Source organism: Armigeres subalbatus, unplaced genomic scaffold, assembly GCF_024139115.2.
Source record: "Armigeres subalbatus isolate Guangzhou_Male unplaced genomic scaffold, GZ_Asu_2 Contig1310, whole genome shotgun sequence".
Taxonomy (NCBI): domain Eukaryota; kingdom Metazoa; phylum Arthropoda; class Insecta; order Diptera; family Culicidae; genus Armigeres; species Armigeres subalbatus.
In genome coordinates this window covers 246309-263742 of record NW_026942078.1, presented here as the reverse complement: position 1 = coordinate 263742, position 17434 = coordinate 246309, and the positions used below count along the sequence as shown (strand labels likewise).

The following is a 17434-nucleotide window of genomic DNA, read 5'->3' as shown; positions in this document are numbered from 1 at the left end:
CGTAGAGCCTTCTTGTAAGCTTTGCGAGCCAACTTGAAAGAATCCGTCCCTGCTGAATGACGTCTGTTCCAACTCCTTCTACACTGCTTCCTGAGCTTAGCCAAATCGGAATTCCACCACGGGGTTCCTCTTGAGGTTTTCACAGAACGCAAGGGCAAGCTTCTTCAAAAGCTTCCACGATATGCAACGTTGTAGTATCAACGGCATCATCCAAGTCGGTAGGAGTTTCAATGGATGGTAGATATCCATGAAATTTTGTCGAGAGCAACTCTGTATAGAGATCCCAGTTGGTTGAACGGGGATTTCTAAAACGCAAGGTCTGCGAAGAAACATTCAACTGATCAAAATAGATGTAGCGATGGTCAGATATAGATTCCTCATCTGACACATGCCAATTCGTCAACTCGTGACTGATTCTATTGGAACAGAGAGTTATGTCTAATACTTCTGCTCTATTAGATACCATAAAGGTTGGGCGATTGCCTATGTTAAGTAAACCAAGTTCGGTACTACTTAAGTATTCCATCAAGCTGGAGCCTCTCAGATTGATATCCGAGCTACCCCAGGGGACTGTAGCATAATCGAAACTTTAATAATAATATTAGTAGAGTAGCTTGTAACTTGTATTTTCCTGTTGCATAATGAATCTACAAGTATGAATTTACAAGACTAATATTACAAGTAAACTGCACTAATAATATTAGTGGAATTTACAAGTAACTGTTGCATAAAGAAAATACAAGAAGAAATTATTAGTGTTGGCTTGTAGTTTCTTTTACAAGTATGAATGATGCTGTAATTTAATTTACAAATAGCTTTTATTTTATTATTTTAGCTGTGCAAAGCAATTATGCATCGTTTAATTGTTTTTAACGACTTAACAGAGAAAAAAACTATTATTCTAGTTGCTTCAAATTACCATATAACCATATACCATATAAATTTCTCTTTCCGATATAACACTGAGAATTATGAAAATTTTCAAATGACTTTAAATATAGTAGAAGTACTTTAAGTGCTGACATCAAGTATTCAAATGGAGGAGCGCTAAAGATCATTAAATTATACAGTACACAGAAACCCAAAACTACTCAAAAGTGGGTTGTTTAGCGCAAATCCGTACTTTGGACCAATATCCCAATTTTGAGTGAAATGAGTTTCGTAACACTTAGTAGTTTAACTTAATCCACTTAAAACATATTAACCAAAGCTGAGTTTAGTTTACCCAAAGTTGACTTTATCCATCTCAAAATTGAGAATATATTAATTTACTGAAGTTTGTATTATTGTATTATTGTAGTATTATTATACTAAACAATCTCGCTTAAGATCATGCATATTGCTTTATGTTTGACAACAATCATGGGAAAGAAAAGAAAAACGAAAAAACTACCTAAATTCTAAGTAGAATTTATTACGATATTTTCATCAGTATTTTGAACTAAAAAAGAAATCGTCCAAATTTCATAATCAAATTAGAAGCAAAACCTAAACCCGCACAAGTCTCACAATACACGTAAATTAAACCCTCTTCAAAACCCAACAACAAACAAGTCTAGCGGGATTCGATTTGTCATGGAGCATACGTTCGCGTACCTTACAAATCGCCTTAATTAAAACTTAAGTCAATCCCAAAGACCACATAAAAACGACTCCAGTGTGCATTACATTGGCTTGGTTAAAAATGCCAATACCACGAAGCCGACTTAAACCGCGGAATCAATGAATTTACAGAGAGTGTTCCGTGCATACCTATCGCAGTCAAAATATATTCTATCTGCAAATTTGCAAACAAACGTAAACAAACCGTTTACCTCCGCATTGACAGTGAACTATCGGATGAATTTTGACAGGTAAATGAACGTGACGGACTTGTAATTTCAACCTTACTAATATTACAAGTACTAATATTATTAGTTGGCAAAGCATTATTATGCGACGCAAATTACAAGTACTTGTAATTTGTTGACTTGTAACTTGTAACTTGTAGCTAATATTATTAGTCTGATTATGCTACAGGGCCCAGATGATGTGATGAGCATTAGCATCACTGCCGACAATTAGCGGAAGGCCTTTTGAAGTGCAATATATGACAACTCGTTTGAAAGCATCCGTAGGGGATGGTTCATCATGTGGTAAATAAACCGAACAATAGACGTATTTCCTGACGGGGGTTCCGCCAGTTGCATCAATTGTGACAGCACATACATCTCTGGTTGTTAGTTCAGAGATAAGTGTAGCAACGATAGCATTGTTAACAAGTACACATGCACGCGGCATTGATCGAGAGTTTGCCATTTCATTACTGAAAGCAGCAAAACCGGGTTCACTAGGTTTCCTAGGTAGAAGCTACCCTTGCGAAAATAGGGTTCCTGCACCAAAGCCACTTGGGATTTGCCATTTTGCATAAGTCTACAAAGATTAATCGTTGCTGTTCTTTTGTGCTGAAGATTGATTTGAGAAAAATGCAATTATTTCCATTTTGGACTTTTTTGTTCGTATCCTTGTTCCCCCTCTCTTTGGCGTTTTCCCAATAATCTGGGAAGTATGCCAATTGAAAACATTTGTTAAATAAATTAACCAAAAAGGATAAAGAGCTCTCAGGGAGCGTCCACAAATTACAAATTACGCGTCGGGTGAAGTTGCTTCATGTAACAGAACAGCAGTTCCATACATTTTTTAAGCAGAAATTCAGTTATATTAACTAATTTGTAAATGTAAATATGCCAAAGGATCCATTACTAGCACACAAAGGAGGGGGGGGGGGGGGTCCATTACTAGCATTCACTCCCTAGCTTCGGGTGGTATTAAGAACTTCATTCAGCAAAGAGAAAAATTAACCGCACAGCACGAAAGCACAATCCGGTCTTGGAGCTAAAGATGGTAATACCACCAACTAGTTTTGGCTTGTGATATTGAATGAACGTGCCAATCGCTTGACAGAGATACATAGATTTAGGATTTATTATATGACACTTTTTAGATATATTTTAGTAGATTGTACACTGGCACGTACATAACAGAGTAAAGATTGTAAAAGTTGATGTTTGCTCAATGCTTGGCATTTTCCTAGGGTTGGCCATTAGACTCTTGTATTCGAATTACAAGCAGGTTATTATATTTTTATTTTTCCATAATAGCAACCCCGAGACGATGTCAACATATTATTTTAGGTTTTGCTCATAGTTGTTTAAAAATGTTATGATTTACTTACATGTCTAATAGTAAATTTAAAAACAGTTAAAGATTGCAAAAATTGTAATTTAAAAATTTCACTTCACAACATTAATAGTTTTTGAAATATTTCTTATTTGTGTATATAGTATGGTTCAGCATCAATATTTTAAGAGTCTGTAACGTTTTGAAAGATGCTCATTATATAAATATTGCGTATTTAAAGTTCTATCCAATTAGATATCTTTCGGATTGGTTTTTTGGCTTGATATGTTTTTTAAAACTTTTTCATGAATCGAGATGAATCAGTAGTATATAGATAGTTTTTTTTTTTTCATTACAGTATGTACTTTTGAATTTGTGTTGAAGCGTATAAGAAGAACAATGACGATAAAGCAGAAAATTTGCATGAAATATTTGTAATTTTCTGGCCATTATCCAGGATGTGCAACGTTTGGTTAGGAATACGATTCGTTGACGCTAGTGACATATTCCTGTCCATTCTTAGAGATGAACATCACAGGATAGTGACTGGGGTGATACAGCTTCCTCTTCATCGTCTTGCTCTTGTGAATCTTCCGGCTCTCCAAGAGCGTGCACAAATTCGTAGAAATCAATACGTCCGTCTCCATCGACGTCCACTTCTTTGATCATATCCTCGACTATAAACGTTGAATCGAAATTAGTGGATTGAATCTGATTATTTTAATTAATAATATAAATCATACTTTCTTCCTCATCCAAATCTTCGCCTAGACACTGAAGAACCGCCCGTAGATCGGATGCCGTAATATAACCACGGTTGTGTTTATCGAAGACACGAAAGGCATCTCGCAGTTCACGTTCCTCCTGGTCGGCCGACGTTTCGGCCACCGTATCCGTCATGTTCGACATGATGTCGACGAATTCTTCGAAACTCACGTTTCCATCACCTGAAAATCAATGCGAAATAAAACATTCTTCCATATTTAAAAAAAATACTCTTCACCATCCACATCAATCTCCAGTAGCATTTCTTGTAACTCTTCCACTCGAGCAAACTGCCCGAGCGACCTCATCACAGTTCCCAGCTCTTCTTTAGTGATCGAACCGTCGTTGTCCTTGTCGAACAGGCGGAACGCTTCTCGGAACTCTTTCATTTGGTTCTTCGAAATGAATCGTCGGTTCAAACTGTAGTTGAAGTTGCTGGAGGTGATCGATTCCGAGGTTTGTGAGCGACGCGTCTTCTGGTGCGCTCCGCTGGTGGCTGTTCCGTCGACGAATACGTTTCCATCAAGACTGGAACAGTCGCTGATCGGTTGGTTTGGGTTGTCCTCCTGCTGTCGCGGCATACTTCGATTGCTTGCTACGGAACTAACGCTGAAGTCCGAGGTGGTTCCTCCCAATCGCTGGGTGGGGTGATTGTTGCTCTGATCACTCTGGGTATTCTGACTCGATTCCGGTTCGTTTTGTTCTGGCTGCTGGTCGTTCGGGTCGTTGGTTTGCCGGGTCTGGTGAGAAGAAAGAGGGGAAGAATGAGAATAGCCAAGTGTAATAACGTGTAAGCCCTAAAATCTGTGTAATAAAACGTTCTAATCCCACAATCCGCTTGCAAACATTTCGTGAGTATCAAAACCGCGTGGAAAACGACCCCGGTGTAGTACACCTTAAGCTTTTAGCACATCTTGGTGTACAAGATATGAATACAAAGAATCTCATAGAACCTAAGCAACGTACAGTAGCGGTTCGATAACTGCAAAATATATACTGTTCAGTTAACGAAGGCCGTTCGATAACTGCAATCCTTTTGTTTTCGTTGAGGGATACCCTTGGGAATCTTCATAATCCATGAAGGGTTTGCTTCTAAACCTTTCGTTGATTTGCTTCGAATTCCTACGGAATCGTTCAAAGATTCGTTTCGGAATACTTCGGAGATTTGTTTCGGAATTCCTTGACTATTTGTTTCAAAATACTGACTATTTGCTTCAGAATCATTCGACGATTCGCTTCGGAATGCATCGACGGTTTGTTTCGGAATTCCTCGAAGATTTATTTAGGACTTCCTCGACGATTTACTTCGGAATCCCTCGACAAATTGCTTCAATTGCTTCAAACATCTCCAGAGGATTCACTTCGGAATCGCTGGAGGATTCTTTTCGGAATCCCTGGAGGATTAATTCGAAATCCGTGGAGGATGAATTCGAAGTCCCCCTCGACGGTTTGCTTGGGATCCCTCTACAGATTGAAGATTCTCATTGGAATCCCTGGAACATTCCCGTCAGAATCTCTACAACATTTCCGTCGGAATGACTAAAGGATTCTCATTGGAGTCCTTGGAGGAATGTTGCTTTTTTTTTGCATTTGAAATATATAAAATATTTATGAAATATGCAAAAATATCCACTGCCTACCGGTGGGAACCTGACGGCGATCCGTAACATATTGTCCTTTGAGTGTGCGGGACAAAGTCGAGCGCTACTACACTAAGACGCAATAGTCATACGCTATGCATTTGAGTCGTTGCAATGACGGCCGAGCGTCCGGTCGTTTTTGGTGGTGACATACAGGAAATGTATTATCAAATCCGCATCAGACCGGAGGACAAACAGGCACAGTGCTTTATCTCCAGGGCCAATAATGATGAACCTTGCAGGTGAACGTTATGCTATGTTATCAGAACTTTTGGCTAAACGTACACGCCCAGTTCAGCGAAGTTCGTGAAAAACCTGTTCACTATGTCGACGACTACTTCGATAGCGTGGACACAGTAGAGGAAGCGATACAGCGATCCAACGAGGTAAAGTACATCCATTCCCATACCGGTTTTCATATTAGGAATATGGTGTCAAATGCGGACATTGGAGAAGCTTGAAGAGCGAAGCAGCGGATCGACGGTACATTTCAGCCAAGATAAAGGCAGGGAATACGAGCGCGTGCAAGGTATCGTGCGGGATATGGTTAAGGACCTATTCTGCTTTGCCACCGCGTCGAATTCCGAGGAGAGCATCGTCCGACGAAACGGTTCGTCGCGCCAGTTACCATTCATGAAAAAATGCTGATTCAAGGCCTGTGGCGCACGGGTTGCCAATGGGACAACATCGTTGGCGAAGCATAATGTAAGAAGTGGATTCGCTGGACGAACATTCTGGCGGATATCCAGACATTCAAGTTTCCACGCTGCTACTTCGACAGCGCATTATCGGATGAGGTCCAGAACGTGCAGCTGCATATCTTTGCGGACCAACTTCGGGTTCATCTGTTACTACACGACCGCGACGTTAAGGTACCAGCGGTTCTTGTGGGCGCAAACCGCTTCTCGAAGTGGACTCTCCTGGTTCGAACGATGGCGTGTGTATTTCGATTCGTGACAAACTGTAGAAAAATGGAAAGCTGCTGGAGAAACAAAACAAAAATTGTTTGAGCCGACTTAATCCGAACACCCAGCTATATGCTGCCACAGGGTGTCAATACTACCTGGAAAAACCTGGAACTTTTAGGGAATTATTTTTAACTTGGAAAAATCAGGAAATTATCAGGTTTAAGCAGGGAAATTAGTAAGAGAGAAAGTGAACATTACACAAATCTTAGTCTCCTCTCCACATCTTGATATTAAAGAGACTATCGAGATATGGAGAAATCGAGGAATGGAAGGACAATTGAAATGGATACTAGACCGTAAAAAGCTTGTTGCTATGAAAAACGACAACGAAACAAATGTCATTTCTTATTATTTTTTCTTCCTAAGCAATGGAGGGGGAATCTGCTCTGCAGCCTGGGTTGTCCAGGAAGTGCGGGGTTAGGGACCACCTCCAACAGCAAACGAGGGAGGCAGGACTACATCCCCTACACCGTTTCCATTGCCGCCAAGCCCATAGTCCCTTCGGTACAACCAGAAGGGCGGCCAGTGAACAACGCACCCTCGAGGTTAACTGCGTGTCCTTGCAGCATCGAACATCGCGACTCGCTTTTTTAGAAGAACACCATGGTATCGCATTGCCGGCTTTCCAGGTGGCCTTACCATGCCCTATGTCCTCGGAAGGTGGGAAGGGTCGACTTCGCCTGCTTCCCTCTGCACGATTGGTATAAAGAATGATGATGCCGCGTGCACCCCAAATTGACCTCTCTGCGATAGGGTCTATTCGCCAGAGGGACTTGCCGACGCGGTGCCTACGCCTGCCCCAGCCTTGACGAGGACCGCTTTTCGTCCTCGGGCTCGGAACCCGCCCGGTTGACCGACGCCGTGAAAGCGATGGTACCATGTTGTTCTTCGCGCGACCACTTGTTGGATAAAAGGATCGAGTTCGACCACAGGTATGGCCCATGAAGCCGACTCCGATCCCTTGGACCACCGCTTATTTGCGCCTGAACTAGCCATCCTTGAGTCCACGCGCCACCTTCTGTGTAGCTCCGAGACGATTTGGACGATAGCCGATAAAACGGCGTTCCTGCTAACTTCATCTTTACACATCCTCCGGACTAGGTTGTCCGGGGTAGTGTCCAGACCACATGTGGCAAGCATGTGGTCACGCATTGCGCGAAAACGTGAGCACACGAACAACACGTGTTCCGCCGTTTCCTCTAAACCTGCGCACACCAAACACTCGGGCGAGGCCGAGCAAGCCAGCTGCGTTACCTGCACTGTGATTTTGCAGCACGCTTAAACGCCGGGCACTTCGAACCTCCCATGGGGTGATTGCTGTTCACAGCTTTGCTTGAACAAATCAAACAATTGGGAGGGTTCGTGCGGCATTGTGCCTTATGTCCCTCCAATCCCCGGCAGAGATTGCTTCTGTCAGGACCTTTGCAGTCCCATTGCTTGTGCCCCGGTTTCAGGCACTTGAAGCAAACTTCGGGTTGTTCGTATATGCTCACAGGGCACACCGACCATCCCACCTTGACGCTCCCTAACTTGACTACCTTGGAGGCGTCCGCTGCAGATAGCCGAACCAATGCTACCTGTGTCCCTGCCGGACCTTTCCGTAGCCGAACGGCTGCGGTGGGCGTCTCCACTTCACACTGTCGCCGCAGTGCCGTGACGAGCTCTTCGACTTCGGTGATCTCGTCCAGGTCTTTAACCTTTAGATTCATCTCCGTCGTGAGTGCCCTCACCTTGACCGTCTCGCCTAGGACTTCCTCCGCCAACTTCTTATAGGCGGCGCCCTTTTGCAAGACGCCCTGCTTCAGCTCGAGGATCATCTCGCCCATCCGGGTACGTCTTATTCTACGTACGTCGGCGCCGAGTTCACCGAGCTTGACGTCACTCCTCATCGCCTTCAAGACGTCCGAGTACTTAGTCTCGTCCGTCTTTATGACTAGGGCATCGCCCCTGGAGCGATTGGCGCCTACCCTAGACTTCTTGCTACCCTCATCCGCCTAGGCCTTCTTTTCGGCCCTTGACGTCTTCGGTTTCCCCTTGATCTTGACCAGGGTCCAGGAGGCGTCATCCCCTCTATTTCCCTGGTCTGGGGCGGCTGAGAGTTCTCAGCCTGCCGTAACCCCTTACCTCCCCCGGTTTGGGAGGTACCTGGCCGGGGTTCAGCTTCCCAGCCCCATTACCATTGTTTGGGGTAGTAACCCTCCGCGTTTTGGAGCGGCCCCCAGGGAGCTCATTCCCTGGAGACTGTTTCCCCCGTTTTTGTGTCTGCTCCGTTGGAGCAGTCACCTCCGACATGCCCGCGAATACTTGAGCCTCAGTCTGGGTAGACTTTGGCACCACCGTCTTCGCTGGCACGCCCTCGGTCGATTCGACCTTGCCCAAATCCGCGAATTCTTGGGCCTCAGTCTGGGTAGACCTCGACTCCACGGATTTCACGGGTTTACACTTGGCCGTCCCGACCGCCCTCTCCAGCTTGGTGTTCAACATCGACTTTCGAAGCTTCATCAAGCTCCTCTTGAGGTCCTTACTGATATTATGCTTCGATGACGCAAAGTCGATGATGGCGTCCAGCTGTTCCGTCGCCACCGCGAAGGCCGAAAGCCCGTCGTGTTTGCGGTTCATCGCCTTCACAAGCCATGGGCCGTCTATAACCTCTACCGGCGTAGCCTGGGAGATGGTTAAGTGACCCACGCTGGCGCTGTGCACCGAGCTGCCGACTATTGCTTCTGGCCTCCTAGGCGGAGACCTGAACAACCCACCTCTTGCGAAGGGGTTGTCACCTACACTACTACCACTAATTGAAGAATTGACTTGTTTTTTCATTTTGGTCCCACGAGTTGCTCGGGAAAAGAGGTCCACCACGCCACAGCCCAGCATGACGCGGTAAGGGACAATTACTGTGGAGGATGCCCAGGTACCCCACAGGCTCCGTTGAGGCCTAGCTCATTATTTCACCCCCCTGGCCATGCATCCCCTCGGCAAGGGTCGCTTAACGCTTTGGGATTAGGGGTTAGGGACGATGATCCCTATTATTGCGGTATTGCTAAGCTCCTATTGTTGTGGTATCGCAGAAATACATGTAATACCGCAATAATAGGACTGACTTCAAAAAATATCGCAACGATAGGCAACTGCGTTTTATTGGCATACAAACAAAACAACATACGTTTAGCACATAGTATTTTCGAAACAAGAGTTAATAAGCATCCTATTCGACTACTGCAATGTAAAAAAAGATAAACAGTTATTTTTAAAGATTTTTTGATATCAACTTTGTTTTTACGCGGTGCTTAACTTCTCCATAATAGGTCGTTTTACCCTATACGCACCCGGATCTTTTTTTACACGGGTGGGTTGGATTACGACCTTTAGCGTTGAAAAAACTATGAGTTAACCCCATGAAAAAATTCACAGAAAATCAAAGAAAATTCAGGTGATATTTCAAAAGCTGTAAAAAATCAGGTTAACCGGGAAATTAAAGAATACCAAAAAAATCGTAAAAAAAATATTGAGTGTACATAATTTTTTTGTGAATTTTGAATCTGGTTTTTGAATTAAAAAAAAAAAGTTCTCGCAAAATTGCCGAAGGAGCTCCTGGAAGTATTTCGAAATTTTGTTGGAAATTCCGATAGGAATTTCTTTAAGAATTCTTTTGTAAAGCCCTTCAGGTTTTCCTTTGAAAATATCTTCAAAAATTCCTCCAGAAATGCTTTCATCAATCCTTTAGGAATGCTTTTTGGAAACCTCCCGCAGTTCCTCTAGAAAATTTTTCTAAAAATATTTTGGAAAATTTCGCCAACTATTCTTTTATAAAACCCTTTCGGAACTTCATTTGTATTGTCTCATTTATGTATTCCTTTATAAATACCTTACGGATTTTCCTTAAGGAATTTCATCAGATATCCCAAGTAACAATTCTGTGACCGTTGGGTTTTATATGAATTTTAATAAGGTTTTATTGCGGGAATAATTAAAGCCTTTTGTTTTATAGTGGTCATAAACAATGCTAACGAACAATGGTTTTTTATCACTCTTGAGATATCCATAAAACTCTTATAAACCATGTTTCAAAACTAAACTTTTTGTTAACTTTGAAGTTTTAATAATAGTTTTATTATTGCTTTCAAATGCGTCATAAAACCAGTTTGGGTCACTGCTTTAAAATTACTCAGCGTGACTCGTTCTATCCCAAGTAACAATTCTGTGACCGTTGGGTTTTATATGAATTTTAATAAGGTTTTATTGCGGGAATAATTAAAGCCTTTTGTTTTATAGTGGTCATAAACAATGCTAACGAACAATGGTTTTTTATCACTCTTGAGATATCCATAAAACTCTTATAAACCATGTTTCAAAACTAAACTTTTTGTTAACTTTGAAGTTTTAATAATAGTTTTATTATTGCTTTCAAATGCGTCATAAAACCAGGTCCCTGCCCTTGGGTTCAGAAAGGGTAAGGGCGCGTTCTGCCAACTTGGTCGAGGCAGATTTCAAGTGTGAACAAGTTACTACATGGACGTTCTAAAGTGCCTGAATGAAATGTGTAGCTTGTGAGGAGCCCTTGAAGATGTGATGTTGGATCAGTATCTTGAAATTAATCAGAATTTATAATGTAAATTATTATAATTTTTTAATAACACTACTTTTTTCCGTTACGTATTTAGTATACTTGAGTTTTAACTAAAAACACAATGTCAGTTTTGATCACAAATACAATGTCGGTAGTAATTACAAACTTATACTTATCAGTATTTTTACTTGATTCGCGATCCTAATTAAAAACTCCGATATAATAATATTCATAGTTTATCGCGTGTATTCAGAATGTTTTGTTCAAAATTACAAGACCTAATAATGATCCATAATTCACATCCGCTGAACCATTCTGAACGGCCGTATTGAGAATATCACCTATAACATCTTCTCTGCTTAACTAACAGACGCGAGACGCCTGATGCTGGATTATCTGATTTTCCTCAATCTCTGGTGCTTGGCTTCCCGGTGGAACTTATATTGAGTATCCTTCGGAAAGAATCTGTGCCCGGGATGGGGAAGTCAATTAAGGCAACATTCGTTTGAACAGTGACTTGTCTTTGTGGGCGGGGACTCGAGCTCGAGTGTCGATTTCGGGAGTCTGGTGGCGCTCTCGCGCGGACCAGCACTGTCAACAGCAGAGACCCTCGCGTGCGTGTTGATGGTGTTGGTTTGCATGGGAGAACTGTTGGTCGTCGGGTCGTCGTTTGGGTCTTTGTTTGCAGAAGCGTATGGGTAGTTTTGAGACTTTGGTCTTGAAATGATATTCTCAAGCATTTGCTTACATTATTTCTCCCTCCCCTCGGATAGGTTAACTTGCCGCGATGGGTGGGCTTACGCCATTAGCACTGATATGGCAACCAAAGACATATCCTGTCGTGGTGATATCACATGTTGACTATTTTTGTTTAATGCCACGTCACATATAATCTGACATTGATGCACTGATTTTACGCATGTGCATGTGATTCAACGGACATCGTATCTTGGAGCCTTGAATGGTGGTGCAGACAGGTAGAGGTCCTTTTCATCAGTGATAATGATCTCTGCTATGCGGCAATACTTTTCAGAGGCGTTCCCTGATGATGATGAGTCGTAGCCACGCTTAAACATAGCTAGGTAGGAATTAACCAGTAGAAAATATCATCAAGACATTCTGCATTTTTCACGTTTGCTTAACTCTTAAGCGGTATTTACTTATACGCTTGAACTAGGATACTCGCCTGAGAGGAGGTGACCTTTAGCAATAGAGACAATGAACTGACATCAAAACGTAACATAATCTACAATGAGTATAGAATTGAACTGAATAACGTAGGAAACATAAGATAACTAAGACAGACAGAGTAATAATGACACAGTGCGAAACATTCGACATAATTATGACTAGATTAACAGTAGATCCATAGACATAAAGATCTACCATAAGACTTCCTAACCCTATCAAAATTCGAAGCTCAAGAAATGTCTGTAAAATTATTACCTGTTGAATTCTATTCGGAGGCGATTTCGAAGTTTTGAAGACCAACAGGCCCATAGCAACAGTATTCGGTGTTGTTAAGTTGAGAATTTTTATAATTGCTGGGCGCACGGTTCTGAAGTGTGGCCTGGTAAATAGACTAAATAGATTCCAAAATAAATTTTAAACGAGTCATATTTATCAAACTCTAGTGCGTTATTATTGTTTCAAAATGCACTTCTATTCGAGTTTTCTCTTTGTCATCATATCTACAATAAGACTAACTCTCGCAATAGATTTTAAGCTTATTATTTTTGAGCTTCATTTGTTTGATGGAAACTGCAAATTTAGAAAAAATGACTGACTAGTTTTTGTAGTAGGGATAGTAGTGATAATTGCTGATCTCGATGAAATTGTGAAAAAATGGTTGTTGATATGAAAATGGTGATGTTGTGTGGTTATGCAAGTGTTAGTGAAAAGGTTAATACACAAGTTGGTATTGGTGGTGTAGACATAGTGACAGAAGAAGCTAGGTAAAAGATAGAGTTGATTTGGGATGGGAACATGTTCGCAGTGAGTATGAAGAATGAAATGCAATATTGAGTTGAGGTGCTAGAAGTGGGAATTATTTTATAATTATACTAGAAATAATGTACATGTACATGTCCAATGAAAGCTAGTAGAAGTGTCGGTTCTTATATGATATATAATAGCGCTGTTTTGAAGATCGATTCATTGTGTGTGTGTTCATGACTGTAGATATTTGTGATGACAGGGACAATAGTAATTATGATAGTGATAGTGGTGAAAACGATAATAAGTGATGCTACCGGGATTATTTTGTAGACAACTATTTGAATCAGGCCTTAACAGTGACCATTTGAGCAACGTAGCTTAGAAACGTCTGTTAATGATCAAAAATAGAGGCTCGTAGAAGCAAATTTAATCACCGGATCAACAGGGTTAAGTTGGAGTGATGAGTGATAGTTATAATGGTGAAAACGGTGATCATGTTATTGAAGGGGACTATTTAATTAAACTATTTGGATCAGGCCTAAAACAGTGACCATTTGAGCAACGTGGCTTAGGAACGTCTGTTATTGATCTAAAATAGAGGCTCATAGAAGCAAATTTAATTACCGTGGGGAATAACAGGGATGGACCCGGAGTAGAGTTTGAGTCGAGAGACTGCCAACGGGTTACATGAAAAAAAAAAAAAAAAAAAAAAAATGCGTCATAAAACCAGTTTGGGTCACTGCTTTAAAACTACTCAACGTGACTCGTTCTATTCCCCATGTTGAATTTGGAAAGCAGTGTTGCTGTATAGCTTATACGTGAATCATGCAATAAGACGCATAATGAGGTTAGCATATTTTTACCGACATAATGTGAGTGAGATGTCCCGCATAATAAAAAACAACATGGTATATGGTCAGAATCATTATTACGATGTAATATATAGCTTCACAGTTTACGTTGCGGTTATCGAATACTTTTCGATCGATTCACCCATAACTGCTCGACATCATCACTAAATGTCAACATATAACATGTTGTCTCAAAAATGTTCTTTATTTCCTGCATTATATGTCTACATTTTATCATACTGTTGAGCGAAAATTTTGCACGCGAAAACAGACGATTTTTTATGGTGACATAACTTAACAACCCATTCAACATATTGTTATTTGTCAAATAACCGTACCACAAACTGTTAAAACTTTATATGACATTGTTCATTTACAGTTGTCAACAGTAAAGGATATTGTTGTCGACCGCACCGGAAAATATCCATGTACAGTTTGTAATTATGCGGGGTGTTTCTGATAAACTAGAGATGCTTCTCATTTCCGAAATAAAAAATGACTTGAAAGCGACAGGTAAAAAATCTCCTGGTTATAAGAATTTCCGGTGTTATTCAATAATGCCGATAAAGGTTGGCAAGAACAATTCGATTTCTGTTAAAAGTAATTAAGGTACTCCGGGGCAAGTGAAAATACGGGGTAAGTGGGTACTATGGCTGCTGATCAATCGATAAACGTTTTTAGTGGTAACAATCTTCTAGAAAGATGAAGCAGGACTATCAACGAATACAGCCCACACAAAAATATTTGGAATCAAAACCATTTGAGGCACCATGCTAATGCTATTGCTTGATCACGACTTTAGACTACCGGGAAAATCTATTACTTATATTTTAATTCAATGGATTTCCACCATAATAGTCGTTTTTAAATTTATTATTGATGTGGAAGGTGAATAATTTGAGCAATCAAATAAATGTGTGACATCGAAAATGATTTATAAGTTTTAATTTAAGCCAAAATTTGCAATTTTCACTTACCCTTTAGTTTTAACATACATGGGGCAAGTGGGACATATTTGAACATCAATTTCGATAGAGCCCTTTTAATTGTTTTTAAATCGTTGTCTAGTGAAAAATAGCTTCGACACTCATATATCATATGGATCTGAATCAGATGTAGTTTGCTTATTGTTGGTTTCGCTGTTAAATAGTATTGTACAGTTGATTAACAATAATACAAAATTCATTCTAAAAATTATCTCCCGCAATAGTTATAACAATGCGATATATTTCCATTTACAGTGCAAATAATCTATTTGTGCAACGATAGGTCAACAAAATTTGTCTTGTGTTTTGTTATTTTCAAATTGCGCATCAAATTTATAGATTTTCAGATAAATAATGTGCTCAACACATAATTTGGCAATTTCGTTCTATTACAAATTTATAGCAGTGCGCATAGCCTGAATAAAAACGTTTCTTTTGAAGTACTGATTTATGTAATAGTCTGTGCTTTAAACACAGAAACATTCACTCGAATGGTGAATAAAGAATTGCTTATCCTTTCCATCTAAAACATTTGGTACAAAAGTAACCCAGTGAAGAGCAAAACAAGAGCCAATTAAACAGTAAATCGGCTGTTGTCTGGTGTTCATATTTGCTAAAATTATAATCCCTTCCTTGAAGCAACAACAAAAATCCGACAAGCAACAAACCTCCATCCATGATCTGAAAATACTACGACTCAGAAGTAACATGAACATTGTAGATTCCTTTAATTAGTTTAGTTCGACAGTATAAAATAGAATAGGTCCCACTTGCCCCGTTTGAAGGGGTAAGTGGGTCCTACAGGTGATTTTTTTTCTTTCACTACCAATATTTTTTGTAATTGAATAAATGGCTTACAACACGTCTACACTTCAACAACGGAAGCATATAATGATGTATGCGTGGTTAATGTTCTGAAATATCGTGTTTTATAAGTATGCGTTAACAATTTTGCTGAACTAGCGTTTTTTTGGGTCCCACTTGCCCCTTATGTACCTTATGTTCTATAAGCAGAGTTATTTGAAAATTATTGAACTGTAACTATTATGTTAGTTTTAATTTTGATTTGGGATATGAGACACATGCATATGAAATGCTGTTAAATATATGCACTTAATTGGATTGCAGCTTCTCATGAAAAGCCGATGCGACGAAGAATCATTTTTCCGGTTTCTAGAAAAGTGAAGAAGGAAATATTTTTTGCATTTTTCCTCATGCACATGACCTCCTGCTTAAAGAATTTGCCCTTGTAACATACACACATATTTGATTCCTACGAATTACACCAAAAATACGAATGGGTAATATTCCATATATTCGTAGGTTCACTAACTTCAGAAAATTATTAGCATTCGTAGATTTCTTATACGAATCCGCAAATCCGCCAAGAGCTTTAATTTCCACAGATTTGGCATCGTTGCCCGTAAGATGAAAAAGTGCTTCTCGCCTCAGCCACTAGGTTGCATGTTATCGAACCGAAGGCCATCTGTTGTCGGGAAGTGTAACCATGACAAAGTTTTATAACAAGTTTAAAACGGTCATGAAGTAACCAAGGAGAATTATTGAGGTTATCACAAAAGCCATTGAGCTATTTATCGCCAGATTTTTTGTTTTCATAAAAAGGAATGTCGCCATGTTGAAATAATGATCAACGTCATAGCCGTGATTGAAAAAATACATCAATTACGATCAAATACACTATACATTGGTGGAATTAAATTATTTCTGAGGTTTTTTGATAAAAGCACGGTTACTTTATAACAAACTATTTGAAATTGAATTATTTTGAGCAGTTTGGAAAATTATTAAATTTCCTATTTTCATGTGATTATTCGATAATTTCAAGACGCGTTGATTTTAAGCTTCTACAAACTCAATATTCACGATAAATTTGGTTGCGCATGTCATTTTGTTGTATGAAACACTTAAATAATATTTCATTTTCAACATCAACCATTACAAGTAAAATCAGAAGCATTATTTTCAACACATCAGCTTTACATAGGGGACATTGTTATCTAGTGAAAATATAAACAAAAACAATGGAATGACAACAAACATATGAAATAATATGAAATTGAAACAGTTTTATTGTTACTCTTATGATGGTCACGACAACCTCTTATAGAGTATCAACAAATTCAATACAATGTTTTATTGCAGTTTTATTACTACTCTTAATACGGTTTTAATAACATCTTCTAGATTGGTCCATTAGGCCGGAAGGCTATCTTAATGATGTTATGAAAATGTTTTGGTGGAGTTACTAGTTTTATTAGCAACTGGTCATGAAAACCTCTTATAGAGCATGATAAATCTTAAAATGTTACTTGGGATTCCTTTCTTCCCTTGGTAAATTCTGGGTAAATTCCTTCGGATATTCTATTAAAAAATCCTTCTTAAATTTCACTGGAAATTCATTCCAAAATTACTTTAAAAACCTCTTGATAATCCATTCATTATTTCCTTTGAAAATTTCACCTGAAATAATTTTCGAAGAGATTCCTAAAAGAATTTCTGAAGGAATTCCGGAATTAAATATCAGAAAATATTGCGATTG

General features: G+C 39.8%; 1 protein-coding gene across 3 annotated transcripts in view; it reads right to left on the bottom strand.

Annotated features, from left to right (window-relative positions):
• Positions 1 to 2946: 2946 nt before the first annotated feature.
• Positions 2947 to 17434, bottom strand: part of LOC134202628 (calmodulin-like) — a 103802-nt gene continuing 89314 nt past the window's right edge. For all 3 annotated transcript variants that reach the window (XM_062677644.1, XM_062677645.1, XM_062677643.1), the window contains 3 exons: positions 4163 to 4664; positions 3903 to 4106; positions 2947 to 3836 (listed from right to left, as the gene is read on the bottom strand). In XM_062677644.1, coding sequence (XP_062533628.1) covers positions 3679 to 3836; positions 3903 to 4106; positions 4163 to 4664 — 864 coding nt within the window. In that variant the 3' untranslated portion in view covers positions 2947 to 3678. The remainder of the gene's footprint in view (positions 3837 to 3902; positions 4107 to 4162; positions 4665 to 17434) is intronic.